The sequence below is a fragment of the Engystomops pustulosus genome, chromosome 3 (assembly GCF_040894005.1).
Source record: "Engystomops pustulosus chromosome 3, aEngPut4.maternal, whole genome shotgun sequence".
NCBI classification, from domain to species: Eukaryota; Metazoa; Chordata; class Amphibia; order Anura; family Leptodactylidae; genus Engystomops; species Engystomops pustulosus.
Genome location: NC_092413.1, coordinates 39,482,775 through 39,503,639, shown reverse-complemented (window position 1 = coordinate 39,503,639; position 20,865 = coordinate 39,482,775). Strand labels below are relative to the sequence as shown.

General features: G+C 42.5%; 1 protein-coding gene across 4 annotated transcripts in view; it reads left to right on the top strand.

Annotated features, from left to right (window-relative positions):
• The window catches only part of EML6 (EMAP like 6), a 119,856-nt gene extending 99,988 nt beyond the window's left edge, over positions 1-19,868 (top strand). For 3 of the 4 annotated variants that reach the window (XM_072140545.1, XM_072140543.1, XM_072140547.1), the window contains 11 exons: positions 1,108-1,281; positions 2,362-2,570; positions 4,040-4,197; positions 4,993-5,107; positions 5,188-5,376; positions 5,467-5,639; positions 7,947-8,109; positions 8,441-8,544; positions 8,651-8,804; positions 12,671-12,771; positions 14,139-19,868. In XM_072140545.1, coding sequence (XP_071996646.1) covers positions 1,108-1,281; positions 2,362-2,570; positions 4,040-4,197; positions 4,993-5,107; positions 5,188-5,376; positions 5,467-5,639; positions 7,947-8,109; positions 8,441-8,544; positions 8,651-8,804; positions 12,671-12,771; positions 14,139-14,163 — 1,565 coding nt within the window. In that variant the 3' untranslated portion in view covers positions 14,164-19,868. The remainder of the gene's footprint in view (positions 1-1,107; positions 1,282-2,361; positions 2,571-4,039; positions 4,198-4,992; positions 5,108-5,187; positions 5,377-5,466; positions 5,640-7,946; positions 8,110-8,440; positions 8,545-8,650; positions 8,805-12,670; positions 12,772-14,138) is intronic. The other variant, XR_011854043.1, reaches the window with a different exon arrangement.
• Positions 19,869-20,865: the final 997 nt, after the last annotated feature.

Below are 20,865 nucleotides of genomic sequence, written 5' to 3'. Positions count from 1 at the left end.
GCTGGAACAGCACAATTTTCAAGAAAAATAAATGTAAAAATATGCAGATTAGCTAAAGTGTCCCGCCTTGTCCTGCTTGAAGAGCTTACAGAAAGCTCACAGCCTGCACTCTCTGATGTCACCGGCTTCCTCCATGCTCTTCCTCCAACTCCAGATAATCTGCATATTGGCACAAAATCTTTTTCTTGAAAATTGTGCCATTCCAGCACATAATTAAGAAAATTTGAACTACCTGCTAAAAACTGAGCATGTGAGTTCTACACATCTGCCATCAGTCAAAGTGATGGTAGATGTTTTTTAAAAAAAATGCTACCACTGGAGGGAGCATAAGAGCTGATTGCATACTGTGCAGCAGAGTATAATATGCATACAACTTCTCACTTACTTTAATGATGGTTACAGACAGCCAACATGTTATATTTAATATAATATTAAATAATATTAAACAATAATCATAATAATCATAATAATATGAATACTATTGTTTTCTATAAGAAAAAGAAACTTAACCTTATAGCAACTAATTATTGGGTTTTTCGGGCTAAATATAGTGGTGACCTTTACTAACAATAGATCTACAGTATCATACAGGTAGTGGTCCAACACCCAGTATCCCCACACACCAGCTGTCCTAGACAGTTGATACAGTAGATCAGGTTCCTGCAGATCATCTCATATTCATAAGGGAGTTAAGCTGCAATTACTTAGTTCAGCCACAACACAGGATATAGAGCTGTTTGCTTCCTGTTCCTTGTTAATCAGATGAAACAGAAAGCAGACAGCTCCATATTCTGTGTGGTGGCCAAACTGAGTCACTGTAGCTTCATTGATGGATGGAGGTGCTGGGTGTCAATCCCCACCAATCTCATATTGATAACCTATACGTAGGATAGGTCACCAAATATTTTTTATAAAAGAAAACCCTTTAAGAAATTACCCGGCACAGAGTTGTGAACCTATATAGACAATATAGATAAAATTGTGTTCAAGGGGGAAATTTTCACTTTAAAGCAGATACTGCCTGCATGAGGTACTTATCACAGTAATGTATAGATAGTGAAACTTGATCTTAAACACTTTATTATGGATTCTTTATTCTTGATGCAGGCGCTACTCCCTCCATTCATATCTGGGATGCCATGAGCAAACAGACACTGTCCATACTGCGATGCTTCCATGCCAAGGGAGTTGGATACATTAATTTTAGTGCAACAGGGAAATTATTGGTGTCTGTAGGCGTTGATCCAGAACATACCATAACCGTATGGCGATGGCAGGAAGGTAAGTTCTGTCTGTTCTATTGTACAACCTCACTTTTATCGGTGTCATGAGAAGCAGGTTTTGTCGCCACATGGACTGCAGTTTGTTTCCGTATAAATAAGAATTGCAGTCCTTTAAGTGAACCTGTCACCAGGAATGTAATTTTTAGCTGTTGACAGGTTCTAATAGCCTTTGCTATTCTAATTTTCAAAAATGCTATATAAGCATTCTGAATCATTTCAGTACTTTATAACACTTTATTTCACATTACCTGGCTTCAGCCATGTGCAATGAGCAGGCAGAAGAGGGAGGGGGATGGTGTGGAGCAGAGGAAGAATGCATGAGAAGACTAAGGCTACATTCACACTAACGTATGGGGGACGTATATATACGGCCGACGTATATACGGCCGATATACGTCCCCCATAGGCAGCAATGGGCGCACGGCACCCTACGGGAGCGGTACGGTGCAGCACACGTGCGGCACCGTACCGTTCCGTTCCCGGGAAAAAGATAGGACCTGTCCTATCTTTTCCCGTAATACGGCACCGTGCGCCATAGGTTGCTATGGAGAGGGGCGGGGGTGAGCTGCGCTCACCTCCTCCTCCTCTCCCCGTACACTGCCGTTGCCCGCTACGGTATGGTACGGGCGGGCAACGGCAGTGTGAATATAGCCTAAGACGCAGGCTGCTGCAGCTGACCACCCACCCCTACATGGGACTCACCACCTGCTGCTGGCAGCGAGACAGGTAATGTGAGATAAAGTTTTATAAGCTACTGAAACTATGTATAAAGTAAAGAAAGTAAAAAAATACAAGTGTCATACTGGCCAGAAAAAGTGTTACTCTTTATGTGTATTATATATACAGGACAAGTATATGTTACCCCACTTTCTACACCAATCCCTAACAGAGTAAGACTGCAAGAATTGTTGAGAGTTTAAAAAAGTGTTTTTTGTGTCTTCTATATATCACAATTAACTATAGGAAATAACTTGGATGTGACCACATTATGTGATTGTTAATGCTGCCAAATACATACATGTTTCTGGACTGGTACAAAGCGCAGTAATGTCTTATATGTCTTATGTTTCCTTTCCAGGTGCCAAAGTTGCGAGTAAAGGAAATCACGTGGAGCGGATAATGGTGGCAGAGTTTCGTCCAGACTCCGATACACAGTTTGTATCTGTGGGAGTAAAACACATAAAATTCTGGACTCTGGCTGGGAGCGCTTTACTCTATAAGAAAGGCATTGTCGGATCTGTAGACAATGCCAAAATGCAAACAATGCTTTCCGTGGCCTTTGGTGCTGTAAGTTTCACACTAATGTGTATTATGGATTTTTTCCTGGTATGTGTTAAATTAGTTTTTATTCATATTCTTTGTTCTTTTGATTGGGAAATCCTTCAAATCTTTTTAGAATTTGAACTTAATACCTGACTATACATATTAGGCCTCTTTGACAGTGCTGTTTACCCGCTTGGCCATAGCCCAGGAAAGTATACAGCTGCCCTCCCCTATTCATAGCGACCAGTGGCACAGGTGTGCGCACCGTATCGCAGCTGGGCGCCACAGGCGTCTTCTGGACGCATATCCGTTCCCACAAAGGCAGTGTGAAAGGGGCCTTTGACGTATATTGGCAGTCCGTGTGTATGGGGCTCTCCCGAATCTCTGTCACAATGAAGATGTTGGATTTTGGCTGACAAATCTTTCTGCTCTTGAAGTTTACTAAGCACACCGACAGTCATCACTGGGAATTTCAGGGTCCCTGACTGGCAAATTTTGTGGTCCCTTCCCTTACATACGTTAGTTTCCCAACTTCTGAATGCTATATGGTATGATAGTAGTTTAATGCTACCAATGTTCCTCGGCTGTAAATAGAGTGTGGCCTTACCAATGGTCTAGATTTTTTAAAAGATTTGATGTTTATTGCAAAAGCGTATGGCCTGTGAGAGGGATATAGAGAATCAGAGTACAGAGCTGAAGGTTTTACTCCTTAAACTACACTAGTCCCCTCAGTTAAGGTATGAAACGCCCTTTCTTTAATTCCCTCTTTTATGTGAAATCTCGCTCATGTGAAAACGAACTGGGAAGAATTATGTAGTTTCAGCAGAGATAAGTCAAGTTAAGAGGCTTGAATTCAATCAACCCTATCTTTGGTTCTATAGTACCTACAAAAATGTAGCTGATGTCATATTAAAGATAAGATCCCATCTTTCAGATCACATCAGGCTTGTGGTTTTGTGAGCTACAGCTCTAGATATACAGACAGCTACATAAAAGTCAGGAATTGGATTTTTATCTGCAGCTCACATTATCTGTCTGTATCTCCGGTTCATAATAGATCACAGAACCACAAGATAACATGATTAGCATAATTTTTTTAACTCTCTATCACGACGTGTAGTGATATAATAAAAGACGTCCTGAGGAGCACAATTCTTCAGGAACTGCTTATTAGGACGTGTCTACCCAAAACATGTTTCTAAGTACTTTAGAACCAAAGACTCACCAAAGTGACTCACTCCTTACAGCCTCTAAACCTGACTCATCTTGTCAACTATATGACTGTTCTTTGCCCATTTTGACCTGACTTGGGGGGAGATTTTTTTATTTGTAAACAACTCCCATATGCACATAATAGGATTTTTAGGATTTTTTTTCTTTAAAATTTTGATGCAATACTTTGAAGCAATACCTGTTAGATCCCTAGTATGATAAATTAAGTCTAGTAGCAATATACAGATATTAAAAACCATGTTCTTTTGTAATTTTTACAGAATAGCCTCACTTTCACTGGTGCCATAAATGGAGACGTCTATGTCTGGAAAGATCACTTTCTAATCCGACTAGTGGCTAAAGCACATACAGGCCCTGTCTTCACAATGTATACAACGCTACGGGATGGGCTCATTGTGACTGGGGGAAAGGAACGTCCGTGAGTGTTTTATTCATTTAAAAAACATTATGAATAGGAATTATAATTTCTCTATATGAAGTAGATGCATCTATTCAGGACCTACAGCATGAAGAACAATGGTGTTCATAACACACAGGACATAAAAACTGCAGTAGGTGTCATTGTTCCCATTCTTGTTTATATGGCATCAAAATGTATTAATACACCATGATGAAAAAGGGGAGGTTAGTGGAGTGACCCCCACCGATCATGAAGATGGGGGACCATTGTACCCCAAATGAATAGAGCAGCCGCTTACACATGTGCCAGGATGCTTTTTTCATCTCATTGGTGCTAAGATACCTGAGAGCCATACTCAGTTATCTCCATCAGCTCCACAGACATAGCAGTTCTAATGTCCGACCTGACACAGGGTACAATGGACCCCCGTTCTTGTGATCTGTGGGGGTCCCACCACTGAGACTACCACCAATCAGCAAGTTATCTCCTATCCTATGAATAGGGGGCTAATTGTTGTGACTTGACAACCCCTTTAAGTATTAATGAAATTTCAGGCTTACAGGGGTGGCTGCAATACCAAACACTGCCACTATACAATATTCACTGCAGTCTGATCAGTGGCTGTCCCTGATATTAGACCACAATGATCTTACATTGAGCAGGTATCCCAAGTGATGGTCATCACTAGTGATGTACAAGAAAACCCCTTGAGTGATGTATTAATAATAATTGACACCCATCATATGTAATAGCTCTGAATCACCATGCATGTTTGAAACGCCGTCCCACTCTGTGAATATTTTCAATTTTCAGGACAAAAGAAGGGGGCGCTGTTAAGCTCTGGGACCAGGAAATGAAACGTTGCCGGGCCTTTCAGCTGGAGACGGGCCAAACCCTGGACTGTGTGCGATCAGTGTGCAGAGGCAAGGTACGACCACCGGACTGCACAAAGTCTTGTTTCTTTGATACTTGTATCGTATGTTAAACCCAAAGCATTTTTTTCTGTAGGGCAAAATATTAGTGGGGACCAAAGATGGAGAAATTATTGAAGTCGGGGAAAAAAATGCTGCTTCTAATATCCTAATAAATGGTCATGTGGAAGGAGAGATCTGGGGCCTTGCTGCACATCCATCCAAAGACATGTTCGTGACGGCAAGTAATGATGGCACCGCAAGGATATGGGACCTTGCCGATAAAGTGAGTGTACAGGGAGCATATTATATTAAAATAAAAATGGAGAATCCCCTGGTCATGGCATTGACTGGTCTGAACTCTTATGTTTCACAGAAACTACTGAATAAAGTGAGTTTGGGTTATGCCGCATGTTGTGCCGCCTACAGCCCCAACGGAGAAATGGTAACAATAGGAATGAGGAACGGAGAGTTTGTGATTCTACTTGTAAATTCTCTCAAAGTGTGGGGCAAAAAGAGAGACCGCAAAGGAGCCATTCAAGACATCAGGTACCCAGCCGGAGGACTTATAGTGGCTAATAATGTCAGCCTTCATTATATTATCACCTTTTCAAAAAATTAAAGGAAATATATCATTAAAGGGCACCTACCACCACAAATCTACCTATAAAGGTAGATTGGGTGGTAGGTGGATCAATGGGACGTGAGGAGAGCCCTTTTAAGGGCTAATCCTCACGTCCCCGCACTTTTTTAATAACTTTAATTTGGTATTTATTCAAATTTACTTATGCGGCTACCGGGGCGTGGAGTAGCCGCATATGAGATTACACGAGGCGGCTACTCCACGCCCCGGTAGCCATTTTACCCCTCCTACTCACCCATCTTCGTCGCGCAGCTCCGCGTAGCTGCGCGCCCTCGTCCGGCGATCCTGCCGTCTGCGCATGCGCAGAAGAGCAGGCCCGCGCCTGCGCGGTCACAACTCCGAAACAGGCGCGGGCCTGCTCTTCTGCGCATGCGCAGACGGCAGGATCGTCGGACGAGGGCGCGCAGCTACACGGAGCTGCGCGCCGAAGATGGGTGAGTAGGAGGGGTAAAATGGCTACCGGGGCGTGGAGTAGCCGCCTCGTGTAATCTCATATGCGGCTACTCCACGCCCCGGTAGCCGCATAAGTAAATTTGAATAAATACCAAATTAAAGTTATTAAAAAAGTGCAGGGACGTGAGGATTAGCCCTTAAAAGGGCTCTCCTCACGTCCCATTGATCCACCTACCACCCAATCTACCTTTATAGGTAGATTTGTGGTGGTAGGTTCCCTTTAAAATCAATAATGATAAACCAGAGATACAGGCAGTCCCCGGGTTACGTTCAGGATAGGGCCTTTAGGTTTGTTCTTAAGTTGAATTTGTATGTAAGTCGGAACTGTATATTTTATCATTGTAATCCCAGACAGAATTTTTTTAGTCTCTGTGACAATTGAATTTAAAAAATGTTGGATTGTCATAAGAACCAGGATTAATAATGAAGCTTAATTGAAGACACCTGTGATAACTGTTAGAGCATTTTATTGTAGCCTAAGGATAAAGTAAAGTAATTTAACAATTTCCAGAGGACCGTTTGTAACTAGGGGTCGTCTGTAAGTCGAGTGTTCTTAAGTAGGGGACCGCCTGTACTTTCTCATAGATCACAGGGACTGTGGCAATCTTTTTATATTTTTTATTCATTGCCTCCTTCTTTGTAAAATCGACTTTTAAAATTATTCTAATGAGCCTGGGGGACTGACCTTTAGAGGCTTTTACACTGTCTCACCCTCCCCCTGCTTCCTCAGCACTTGTGCAGTGAGCACTACTTGATATATTTTCAGCGCTGAAGGAGTGTGGGAGGGTGAGACAGTGTAACAGCCTGTAAAGCCACATCAGAGAGGTTAGACCCTCAGGCTTATTATCATAATATTAAAAGTCGATTTTAGAAGGACGGAGGCCATGATAACAAATATAAGAAGACTACCACAGTCACTGTGCTGGGATTTATAAGCTAGTGTCCCTGGTTTATCATTGCTTGATTTTGATGGTATATTTCTCTTTGAAGTTAACCTACTATAAGGAGTCTACCCTCAGAAGTAGATGTGATGGTAGATTCCCCCTGCCTCCCTCTGCCCTAATCTGTAATTTAATAATCCTGTGACCTAACATTACTTTATTTTAGTAATATGTAAATTACCTGCAGAGGCTAAAGGGGTGTGGAGTAGCCTTAGTTTCCAGTGTCCGGCCAGGTGGCTAGTACACATCCCAGTAGCCTCTGCAGTTAATTTACATATTACAATTTCCTTTAAGGCCATTCATTGTCACAAATAACCCCTTTAAAGGGGTTTTTCTGTGTCAACAAGTTGCTGATCAGTGGGGGTCTAAGTGATGGGACCACTACAGAATCCATTAGGGTCCATTGCACTGCAAAAGAATGGATTGGCTTCCGGCTATCTCCATCATTGAGATGAATAAAGCAGCCAGGCATGCGCAACTGGCTGGTCTGTGCATCGGTGGTACTTCTCATGATCTGTGGGTTCCCATTATCCCTTGGATAGGAGCTAACTTGCTGTCACTGGACAATAATTTAACTACAGCCAGAAGTGTCTGGGATCATTTTAGCATTACAGTAGACATGCACCCTCAGCCAGATGTGAATTCTGGAGATGATAGTTAGCTGCCAAATAAGAGTTTGACCAACATGGATGTGTATGGCTCGCCTAAGAGTTCTGCACATCTCCAATAGTTTTGTCATATGTTGCTATTGTTTTATTTTCGCTGTCATAACCTCCGAATATGCAATTGGACGAAACTATGATTCCATTTTTTTCTTAGGATCAGTCCTGATAACAAATACCTGGCTGTCGGCTCTGCTGAAAACACAGTGGATTTCTATGATATCACTCAAGGGTCTTCACTGAACAGGATCGGATACTGCAAAGACATCCCAAGTTTTGTGATACAAATGGACTTTTCTGCTGATAGTAAATACATTCAGGTACAAGTCCATAGACCTTAATCTGTGACACAGGGATAATCCATGGGATGAAGATTAGAGGTTTAGCAAGTGATTAGTAAACACTCCTTAATATATATATAAGAACTTAGAATCCGCTGTATTCCTAGTTGTAGGCACATTTCCAACCACATCCACCTGTGACATAGGATGTGCAGGGGCATGCATTATACTTAGACTTTTGTGCTCTGCCCCCTAGTGGTGACATTAACTCAGTGCATGTTTAATACTATGCACATACCAGGAGTTTTCATTCGGAAAAAAAAATCTTACTTTGCTACTATATATTCCCATTAACACTATCTTTTTGTAGGTAGCAACCGGTGCCTATAAGCGGCAAGTACACGAAGTGCCATCTGGAAAGCAAATTATAGATGGTGCCTTTATAGAGAAGATTACATGGGCTACATGGACAAGGTGAGCAATATCTAATGCTAAAGGTACAGTGCCACACAATGTCTAGTAGTATTGTACAGTATTATACAAGTCTTGTTTATAATTATAATGTGTCTGTATTAATCAGCATCCTGGGAGATGAAGTCATCGGGATCTGGCCGCGTAACGCCGATAAAGCGGACGTGAACTGCGCCTGTGTCTCCCACGCTGGCCTCAACATTGTGACAGGAGATGACTTCGGCCTAGTTAAGCTCTTTGACTTTCCTTGCACTGAGAAATTTGTAAGTGTAAATGCAGTAAAACGAGACTGTAGTGCTGCAAAACTACATGTATTTTTCTATCGATTTACATAGTGTATTTAACAAGCTAAATCATATTAAGGCATTTATTACTTTTTTAAAGCTAATTACCGAATAATTACTAATGTGACTGATTGCTGTAGTAATAAATATATATATATTTTTTGGAGGATAGTGTTAGGGCACTCTGCACTTTTTTGGATATATTCAATGAAATCCAAAAACACCGCTAATCTGCCTCCCATTATGTTATTGAGTGTCCACAGGCCCACTATCAATAATCTACCACCCAAATCGAGCATGATAAACCAGGGAAACTTACTCAGAGATCCAGGCTCTGTGACTGTGGTAATCTTCTTATATTTGTTATCCATGGCCTCCTTCCTTCTAATATAAACTTTAAAAATTGTCTCCTCCCTCTGCCTGTAATCTCACTGCATCAGATAAAGTTTTAGCAAACAGTGGGAGGGAGCAAGTGCTCCTGAACAGTGTAACAGCCTGGAAATCTGCAGCACAAAGGCTCTGCTTACATGTCAGGCTCATTAGCATAATTTTAAAAGTAGATTTAAGAAGGAAGGAGACCTTGGATAACAAATATAAGAAGATTACCTCAGTCACGGTGCCTGGATCTATGCATAAGTGTCCTTGGTTTATCATGATGGATTTTGATGGTAGATTTCCTTTAAAGGACATTTATAACCAGGATGAAGGATTGTAAACCATACAGGTGTCTGCCCCCTCTGGTCTGCTCTTCTTTAAGCTTCCTATGTCCTGGTTTTTAAGATAAGGGGCTATAAATATTATGCAAATTATCCATTAACAAATATGGAGCCTGGAGCCCAAGGCAAGTGCCAGGGCCCAGAGCTGCTGTGGGGGGGGGGCACATAAGGGGTACATAAGGAATCCATCAAGGTGAGGGCTGTATCTTATGAATCTTTAAGGGGTGATGAGGGCTTCATATAAAATAACCATGAGAGAGCTGTTTGGGATGATGAAATAGGGAATATTTAAGGGGACTATATTAGCTTCTGAATTTTGAATGCCGCCATGTGAGTTCACTGCAAAGGGATCCACTGAGGCGCTGTCGCTGAGAGCAGTACTGAAACCTGGAGCCGACCATGCCAGAGCCCCTGAGGCTAATTTGTATCATTTTAAAAGCCTTTTTTGTAAAAGACCAGGGCATAAGAAGCTAAGAGAAGAGCAGATCCTGCCAGAGGGGACACACACCAGTATATCAGTGTGCCATTTAATGAAGCTAATCTCTATGCAAACGGCAGCTGCCATCAATCCAAGAGTTGTATGTGGCAAAATCTCAAAATTTAATACAAAATCTAATATTTCCAGGAATGTGATGTAGCATGCATCATAATTATCAGATTTATAGGGTCAATATCCAGAAAACTTACTATAAGAACATTACATTTGGCAGAGTACACTGATCATGTATTCCCCCACTCATGGATTCTGCAGTATGCTGTTTCATAGACCAACCACAGTGCTGGGGATGGACTCAGAGTATCATAGGGATATATGATGGAAGGAGTCCTGCTTCCCCATGGTGAACTGTAATCACGATGCAGCAGTGTGTGGTTGGTCCGTGAAATGGGACACTGCACAATCAGTGATTCTCGGACTTGCCATAGATGTGTCAAACTGTCCTAAGAGAAAGAGCGATATAACCCAGCAGGAAATTATACAGTGGGTACAGAAAGTATTCAGACCCCTTTACATTTTTCAGTCTTTGTTTCATTGCTGCCAATTGTTAAGATCAAAAAAGTTATTATTTTTGCTCATTAATGTGAACTCTGAACCCCATCTTGACAGAAAACAGAAATGTAGATATTTTTGGTAATTTTTTAAACATCATAGTTAACTCATGCTGTGTTAACTCATAACACTGATGCTCCTTGCGTGGTTCTACTACTTCATTGGAGTCCAGTAGTGTTTAATTAAACTGATTATACTTGATTGGGAAAGGCGCACACCTGTCTATATAAGACCTCACAGCTCACAGTGCATGTCACAGCACATGAGAATTATGAGGTCCAAAGAACTGCCCAAGGAGTTCAGAGACAGAATTGTGGCAAGGCACATCTTACAAAATAATTTTTGGAGCACGCAAGGTTCCTAATAGCACAGTGGCCTGCATAATCCTTAAATGGAAGAAGTTTGGGACAACCACAACTCTATCTGGACCTGGCTGTCCAGCCAAACTAGGTAATTGTGGGTAAAGTAGCACCACAAGATCACTGTGGCTGAGCTCCCGAGATGTAGTAAGGAAATGGGAGAAAGTTCTACAAAGTAAACTATCACTGCAGCCTCCACCAGTCAGGGCTTTATGGAAGAGTGTGCTGATTGAAGCCTCTCTTCACTGCAAGACATATGAAAGCTGCATACAGTTTGCAAAGAAAATGCACAAAGGACTCCCAGACTATGAGAAATAAGATTCTCTGGTCTGATGAGACAAAGATTAAACTTTTTGGTGCTTATTCTAAGCGGTATGTGTGGAGAAAACCAGGCGCTGCTCATCACCTGCCAAATACAATCCCACACATGGTGGTGGCAGCATCATGCTATGGGGGAAGGGGCAGGACCACTGGTTGTAATTGGAGGAAAGATGAATGCGGCCAAGTACAGAGATAATCCTGGATGAAAACCTCTTCCACAGTGCTCTGGACCTCAGACTGGATTTACCTTCCAACAAGACAATGACACTAGGAACACAGCTAAAATAACAAAGAAGAAGCTTCTGAACAACTCTGTGACCATTCCTGACCGTCCTAACCAGAGCTCGGACCTAAACCCAATTGAAAATGGCTTCCACCAGCGTTCACCATCCAACCTGAAGGAACTGGAGAGGATCTGCAAGGAAGAGGCAGAGGATCCCCAAATCCAGGTGTGATAAACTTGAAGCATCTTCCCAAGAAGACTCCTGGCTGCACCAGCTTCAACGCTGCTTTTACTCAGTACTGAGCAAAGGGGCTGAATACTTATCACCATGTGATATTTAAGATTTTCTTGTTTAATAAATTAGAAAAAAAAACTACATTTCTGTTTATTTCTGTCAAATGGGGTGCAGAGTGTACATTAATGAGCAAGAAAAATAACTTTTTTTGATCTTGCCAATTGGCTGCAAAGAGTGAAAAATTTAAAGGGGTCTGAATACTTTCCGTGACCACTTTACCTTTTATTCCCCTGGTTGACAAATTAGGTGTCTTGTAATGGCTTAAAGGGCATCTCACCAGATCAAGGATTGTAAACCAAGCACACTGACATACTGGTGTGTGCCCCCTATGGCAGTATCTGCTCATCTTTTAGCTTCTTATGCCCTAGTTTTTAAGAAAAAAAAGGGCTTTTAAAATTATGCAAATAAGCCTGAGGGGCTCCAGGCTCCATAGGATATCATTTGCATAATTTTGAAAGTCCCTTTTTCTTAAAAACTAGGGCATAAGAAGCTAAAAGAAGACCAGATCCTGCCTGAGAGGGCAGACACCAGTATGTCTGTATGTTTGGTTTACAATCCTTGATCTGGTGATAGATGTCCTTTAATTACCTTCCCCATATCAATACATATAAACATTCAGCTTAGCCGAGTGTGCATGTGTATGGGGGAGTAGGGAAAAATAGTTGTTGGTTGAATGAAGTGTCCTACTGAGCGTAATCTAGTCTGGACACAATTGTACTGTACAGTGTGAGAACAGGACTACCGGTGGCTATGTTGGAGTTTGCATCATCTGAATGTACACAAGAGCGCCCACACATACTGTAGAGCAGAATGCAACAGCTTCAAGTCTGCATTGGAGACACTTTCACCTAATATTCTGCTTTTAACATTCTGTTTCTTTCAGGCCAAACACAAACGTTACTTTGGTCATTCGGCACATGTGACTAATGTACGTTTTTCGCACGATGACAAGTACGTCATAAGCACTGGAGGGGATGACTGCAGGTAAGGTCAACAGCAGAGAATTCAGGGTCATACACTCTGAAAACATGGACAGCAATAAGTGTACACAGTGCGGCACATTTACTCACCCGGTCCTGTCGCGATCCCCGATCCGCACGGTCCGACAAAGATGAAGTCCGGTGCAATTCACCAACATCGCGCGCCTGAGTTCCTGCATGTGTTGCTTCCCCGCTGAGGTCCGCCAGAGTTCACCTTCTTCTTCCCGGTGTATATGAGTGCATGTCTTGCGACACAATTTACGATGTTAAATCATGCCCATTGTCCGAATACGTTGGATCGTCCGACGGCCAATCCCCCCCCCCCCCCCCCCGATTTGTGTTGCGTGAAAGCCTGCAGAGATGCGCAAAAATCCAATCGTGTGTGCCAAAACCCCTGTTCAATGCGGCCCTATTCGGAAATCGTCCGGAAACCCAACAAAAATGCACTCCGCAGACCCTTAGTAAATGAGCCCCAGTGTATCACACCATGTAGCCTGGGTTTCGGATGAGTGTGTGGCGGTCGAATTTCACAGACTACAAGCAAAATAGTTATATATGTGTCGTAAAGTCCCTGTAACTACACAGCACAATACTATAATCATGTCCTGCACAGGGAGTGGTTGTCCTGCATGGAACTACGATGCTTGGTGTCCTTTCTTTACATAACGCAAGCTTTAGAGAAAATCTAATATCAAAATCGATCATGATAAACCCGGGGCACTTACACATAGATCCAAGCACCGTCATCTTCTTATACTTATTAGCCATGGCCTTCTTCCTTCCAAAATCACCTTTTAAAAATTATGCTAATGAGCCTGAGGGGCTGCTGCTTGAGTGTTTCCAGAGACCCTCAGTGCTGCAGATTCATATGGCGTTACAATGAGTAGAGTAGGTACTCTCCTTCTGCTGCTGCTAGATTACACAGGCAGAGGGAGGAGGGAGACAGCAGGGTGTTGGCTGAGACATCTTCTGCTAATGAGTCTGAAGGGCTTCGGGCGATACCAGAACCTCTCACTGCTGCTGATTCACAGGCTGTTACAATAAGCAGAACACATCTTACAAAAATTCCCTGCTCTCTCCCTCTGTCTGTGTAATCTAGCAGCAGCAGGAAGTGCAGGGGGAGGGGAGACATGACCTGCTCATTGTAACAGCCTCTGAAACTACAGCACTGAGGTGCTCTAGCAACACCCAGCAGAGCCACTTTCCTGAATTGTAACTTTCCTGCACAGAAATGCCATCTATGGGGACATATTTGTGGCTAAATATTTGCGGCCGTATATACTTCCCCCCCAGAAGGCCATGTGAATGAGGCCCTAAGTATGTAAACTTCACTTATGGTTTGTGCTATTTATAGCTCTCTTTTTGTTGCAGCGTGTTTGTATGGAGATGCGTTTAGGAATGGTGGAAGTCCTTGTAAAATGCTGCGGCGGTCCCTGATGTCCTGCGGATCTGTGATTATTTTTTTTAGTACAATTGCAGCATTTTACTTCCAACAAGACTGGAAAAGTGAGCGTCCAGAGGATCCCATCCGTCCACACATGATTTCTTTAGCCTTTCACTATATTTTAGATATTGATTGAATCAATGTACGACTTCCAGGCCCCTGATATCTGAAATGTGAATTTCTTTTCTTGATGGATTTCATAGAGCCGCGTTTGTCGTGATTGTGATAATTGCACATTTTGTATATAACTATTCGGAGAATATTCATTGCTATTTTTACATTTTCTATTTGACATAAGCCATGTTTAAAGCACTTGGACTTTTTGGTTGCTTTATGGTTCGTCTGTTTTCTTTTTTTAACTCATGAAGTGCCTTGAACTATTTGTTGGCAGCAGCGCGTGGCATCGGTGCTATGACATCCCCCGCCATGGTGGCTTTATATGGAGCGACGCTCCGTCACTTGTTCTTAATTGTGACTTTCTATATCAATCTATTCAGTAATATAATACAATGGCGTAAGCGATCACTGTGTAAAAGTAGGGTGTGTATATGTGTTGAGAGTAGCCAAAGTGAAGTCTTCCACTTGTGTGACTTAATGTATTAGATCATTTCCAGTGTCACATTGTATACTGTACAAGGTCATAGGTTGGTCCGTAGTGTGATAGTATATAATTATAGTGTCACTTACTAAAATTCCTCTAGATTACTAATCCGAACAATCAAATGTATGTTCAGGCTCATGAATCAAACACCTAATAGAAAGAACAGCCCCATCCGCACACAGAATGTGGGATCTTGTGACATGGAGGCCCTGTACACTAGATTACTATAAGCTACAGACTTCATATATAATGTCCTTCATCTTAATGGCCATTACATTTTAGATGGCTTACATATATGTGGAGAATAAACCAGTGCGGAGTCAGACTACACAGTCGTATTCTGCGCCAGATACCGTATTTTTCGGACTATAAGGCGCACAGGATTATAAGGATGAATGACCAGCAGGTGGCAGACCTGTGCACAGTTCAAGGCAGCTGTTGTCTGTAAGTGCGGTTCATATATAAGGCGCACTGGACTATAAGGCGCATCTTTGATTTCTGAGAAAATCAAAGGATTTTTTGTGCACCTTATAGTCCAAAGAATACGGTAATTCATGCTGCATGATGTGTATGGAGTAGCTTACGACAGTGGAGTCTACTTACCAGCAGATATTAGTTTCCAACAGAATTTGTAAGCCACACCGCTTTTCCTGAGGCCAAGCTCCGTCAGAAAAGTGCCCAGAATGGTCTAAAACCCTTAAAGACCTGTAACACCCCCCCCCCCCAAAAAAAAAAACGCACTAAAGTAAGCAGCTCCTAGCACTACCCCATTTTTAGCAGTGATAAAATGTTAGCTTTATCAGAACCCTCCGATAAAACTAACAGACATTGGCACGAAGTACAATAGGAACGTATTCATGGGGGGGCAGGACTATGAGGTGTGACTGCCGTATGAAGCCCAGCAGTCACCGCCGGTCTATGGAGTGGGATTGGCGGTCCAGGGAAGAAGCAGCGCCTTGGATCGCCCCCTTCTGAATACGCCGGACCACTTTGAGCTATGTCTGGCGTTCCTATTGTCTACTAGCGTTATGGGAGGGTCTGATAAAGCTTCACTGCTAAAAATGTGGTAGCACTAGGAGCTGCTTGCTCTAGTAAGCAGTTCCTTGAGCGTTTTTTTGGGGTGATAATTCCTCTTTAATAAATGTGGTGCAACACATTTCCGGTACAAATGACTCCAGAATTGTGGCTTGGACACATTGATACATCTCTTGTATTGTGGAGCCGGCACCACCTGCTGGGATGAAGTCTCCCCATCAACGCTTGTTATGGGTCTTCGGTATGTGCCCAATGCTAAGAAGCACCAGCATCAATACTCCTGAACTAGAGTAACATTGATACACACAGGGACAATTTAATGGTTTCACAAAAGCGTTTTTATGTTCAGTTTTTCCTACCCACCCCGTTGCTGTATGGGGAAAGGTGGCGGTCACTGGCATAAGAAATTTAGCCTAAAATTCTTCTAAAAACAAATAACTATTTGTATCCCCAAGTGTCATGTTATTACCCAGAATATGATATACTGTATGATATGTGATGCATCAGTGACCAGGGCTATCTGAACGCTAATCAGGAGGTTTCTATTGCAGTGCAGATTGTTTATTTGGTATGTGACTGTGTATAAGGTTTTTTGTACTATGCGGTATAAAGGTTTACAGTTTACATCCCTCCATAACATCACACTTAAGGTGGAGTTTAATATACAGTGGGTACGGAAAGTATTCAGACCCCTTTCAATTTTTCACTCTTGGTTTAAGTGCTGCCGATTGGTAAGATCAAAAAAGTTGTCCTGCCCCTGCCCCCATAGCATGATGCTGCCACCACCATGGAAGAGGTTTTCATCCAGGATTATCTCTGTAGTTGGCCGCATTCATCTTTCCTCCAATTACAACCAGTGGTCCTGTCCCTGTCCCATAGCATGATGCTGCCACCCCCATGTGTGGGATTGTATTTGGCAGGTGATGAGCAGCGCCTGGTTTTCTCCACACATACCGCTTAGAATTAGCACCAAAAAGCTCAATCTTCATCTCATCAGACCAGAGAATCTTATTTCTCATAGTCTGCGAGTCCTTCATGTGTTTTTTTGCAAACTGTATGCGTCTTTCATATATCTTGCACAGGAGAGGCTTCTGTCGCACACTCTGCCATAAAGCCCCGACTGGTGGAGGCTGCAGTGATAGGTGACTTTGTGTAACTTTCTCCCATCTCCCTGCTGCATCTCAGGAGTTCAGCCACAGTGATCTTGGCGTTTTTCTTTACCTCTCTCACCAAGGCTCTTCTTCCACGATTACTCAGTTTGGTTGGACAGTTGGATCCAGGAAGAGTTGTGGTTGTGCCAAAGATTTTCCATTTAAGGATTATGGAGGCCACTGTGCTCTTAGGAACCTTGAGTGCTGCAGAAATTCTTTTGTAACCTTGGCCAGATTTGTCTCTGAGCTCCTTGGGCGGTTCCATGATTCTCTTGTTCTCTGACATACACTGTGAGCTGTGAGGTCTTATATAGACAGGTGTGCGCCTTTGCTAATCAAGTCTAATCAGTTTAATAAAACACAACTGGACTCCAATGAAGGAGTAGAACCATCTCAAGAAGGATCTGAAGGAAATGGACATCATGTGAGTTAAATATGAGTCACAGCAAAGGGGCTACTTATGACCATGTGATATTTCAGTTTTTCTTGTTTAATAAATTATTAGCATAAATATCTACATTTCAGTTTTTTTCTGTCAAGATGGAGATAGAGTGTCCATTAATGAGCAGAAAAATGACTGCAATGAAACAAAGAGTGAAATATTTAAAGGGGTCTGAATACTTTCTATGCCCACTGTTTGCACCATGTGTCCCAAAGAGCATTGCGTATGTATAATGCTCATGTATACTGTGTCTGATCAATGCCTTACATTCATCACAAAATATCTGAGCGCAGAACATAGTATGGTTCATAGTGTGAAGCTGATATATTGGGCTATGACTAATGAAGGGCTAGTACTAAGGCGTCTCTCCCCTGGTCTGTAGCTGCTGCCCATTGGTGCGTGTGGGCTCTGGAAAATATCCAGGAGCAGACGTCCATTTCATCTTGAACCCCTGCCCCCGGGACTCAGCATGGGAGCTTGACAGGGAGCCAGGCAATATACACTGTATGATTATAGCAAACCTTTACTCTACTCACAAACATGACAGAAGCAACTATACAATTGTCATGTTATGGGCTTTTGGAACGTGCCTGGTGAAAAAATCCCTTTAAAGAAAAAATGTCACCTGTTTTGCTGTCTGCAATATCTTTAGTTGTATAATGTATCTAAAAACTCTTCTCTTATGCGTCATATCTGCAGGCAGCATGTTATAGAGCAGGAGGAACTATGCAGATTGTACATGGTGTCCTATCTGCACACAGCATGTTATAGAGCAGCAGGAGCTGAGCAGATTGCAAATAGTGTCCTTTCAGCAGGCAACATGTTATAGATCAGGAGCTGAGCGGATTGTACAGACAGCATGTTATAGAGTAAAAGGAACTGAGCCGATTGTACATAGTGTAATATTTGCATGCGTGTATTATAGAGCAGGAGGAGTTGAAATGATTATATGTAGTGCCTGCAGGTAGCATGTTATAAAGCAGGAGGTCCTGAGCAGATTGTACCTGGTGTCCTGTCTGCAGGCACTATGTACAATCTTCCCAGCTCCTCCTGCTCTATAGAGGCTGCATGAAGATCAGAAACTATATACAATTTCCTCAGCTCCTCTTGCTCTATAACATGCTGCCTACAGAACAAACAGTACAGAGGAAAGCTAAAACAGGTAACATATGCTATGACGGAGCTCACAATACAATGGCCTATACCAGTGGTGGCGAACCTATGGCACGGGTGCCAGAGGTGGCACTCAGAGCCCTCTATATGGGCACCCTTGCCATCACCCCAGGGTAGAGTTTGCCAGACAGTACTTAAGGCCTCTTGCAGTCCCAGGCAGCCCAGGACCCTACCAGGAAGCTACAATGATGATCCAAACTTCTTCTCCTTCTTTCTACTGTATTTGTGTCCTCAGATGCCTATACAATTTAAACCAGTGAAAGAGCAGGGAGTAATAAGTTACTGCTTAAATTGTCGCATTGGCACTTTGCGAAAAATATATGGGTTTTGGTTGTAGTTTGGGCACGCCGCGTCTAAAAGGTTTGCCATCACTGGCCTATACCATTGATCTGGCGCAAACACCTCCTTTAGCGCCTCATAATGATTGCATGACGTACGATGGTTATGTGAAACCTAAAGGTAACCATAAACCTACAGATCCTTTATTTAATAACCTTACCAGGAAAAGGTTACATAATATGATCAGTATAAACTTCTGTCCCTATTAAATGGGTTTTTGGTGGTGGTGACCTCTCATTTAAGACACTGATCAGTTGAGTTGTATAGTGTACAAAGCTATAAGTGAATAAGAGCTGCAGTAACCCTACGTGACCACCACACAGTACACGGAGCTTAGTCCAGGGATGTTCTGGCACCAGAGGTTTCCAAAAAAGGACAGGTGATCAGTGGAGGTTGTAGAAGTCATATCCCGACCAATTTTATGTTAAAGACCCAACAGTAATCTCAAGAGTCATTGTCCAATGTGTATTTTGGATCCCACCACTGTTCTTCTCTATGGCCATATTCACACTACGCATAACACCTAGTGCCATACATCTACATGGGCTGATTGCAGACAGTCAGTATCCACGCCGCTCACCATGTTTGCCTATGTCTTGATGTAAACCATACTGATTGTATCCTAAAATCGGCAGATGTGATTATATATATATGTAGAGGGAGATCTATATAGATGGAGTTATATATAAATGTGTGTCTGGCAGTGATCAGCCATTGCGGGGGCCACATTCTCTGGATCTCACCCACGGTGCTGTTCAGTGAATTCCCCCATCCTATATATAAAGAGGCTTTATTCCTAAGATCTGTACAATAATGTAAATTGATATATTAATGTATAAAATTATTTTTGATTCATTATTTGTGCAAGTTTAAAGATAATCTAATTTTATGTTGAATAAATCCATGTTGCATTTTTTATGGAGTGATTTTTTTTGTTCTGTGTAGATTTCAGGTGAAGTGTAAAATCACTGACAAAATACCGGTATATCACAGGGTATTTTATAAAAAGATCTTACCTGCAGCCACCACTAGAGGGAGCACTGCTACTTGTGTTATTCTTGGCTTTCGTACCAATATGACAGATTATATGTTTAGATGTAGATTTCACAATAACAAGAAACTCTTACCCCTCCTTACTGTCTGCGATCCAGGGAACACTATGGATATGTAATATAGCAGAAGCAAGTAACAGGGCGGCAGTGGGTTTAACTATTTGTTCTCTGCCTGTGTCAGAGGGATTCGGGAATAAAGGTCCAACTGTTATACACTGCTCACAAAAATAAAGGGAACACTAAAATAACACGTCCTAGATCTGAATGAATGAAATATTCCCATTGAATTCTTTGTTGTGTACAAAGTTGAATGTGCCAACATTCATCAATGGAAATCATGTTTATTAACCAAAGGAGGCCTGGATGTGGAGTCACCCACAAAATGAAAGTGAAAAAACACACCACAGGCTGATCCAACCTTGATGAAATTTCCTTAAAACAAGACAAAATGAGGCTCAGTATTGTGTGTGGCCTCCACGTGCCTGTATGACCTCCGTACAATGCCTCAGCATGCTCCTGATGTGGTTGTGGAGTCCTGAGGGATCTCCTACTAGAACTGGACTAAAGCATCCACCAACTCCTGGACAGTCTGTGGTGGAACGTGACATTGGTGGTTGGAGCAAGACATGATTTCCCAGATGTGCTCAATCAGATTCCGGTCTGGGGAGCAAGTGGGCCAGTCCATAGCTTCAATGCCTTCATCTTACAGAAACTGCTGACACACTCCAGACACATGAGGTCTAGCATTGTCCTGCATTAGTAGGGACCCAGGGCCAACCGCACCAGCATATGGTCTCACCAGGGGTCTGAGAATCTCAACTCGGTACCTAATGGCAGACATGCTACCTTCGGCGAGCACAA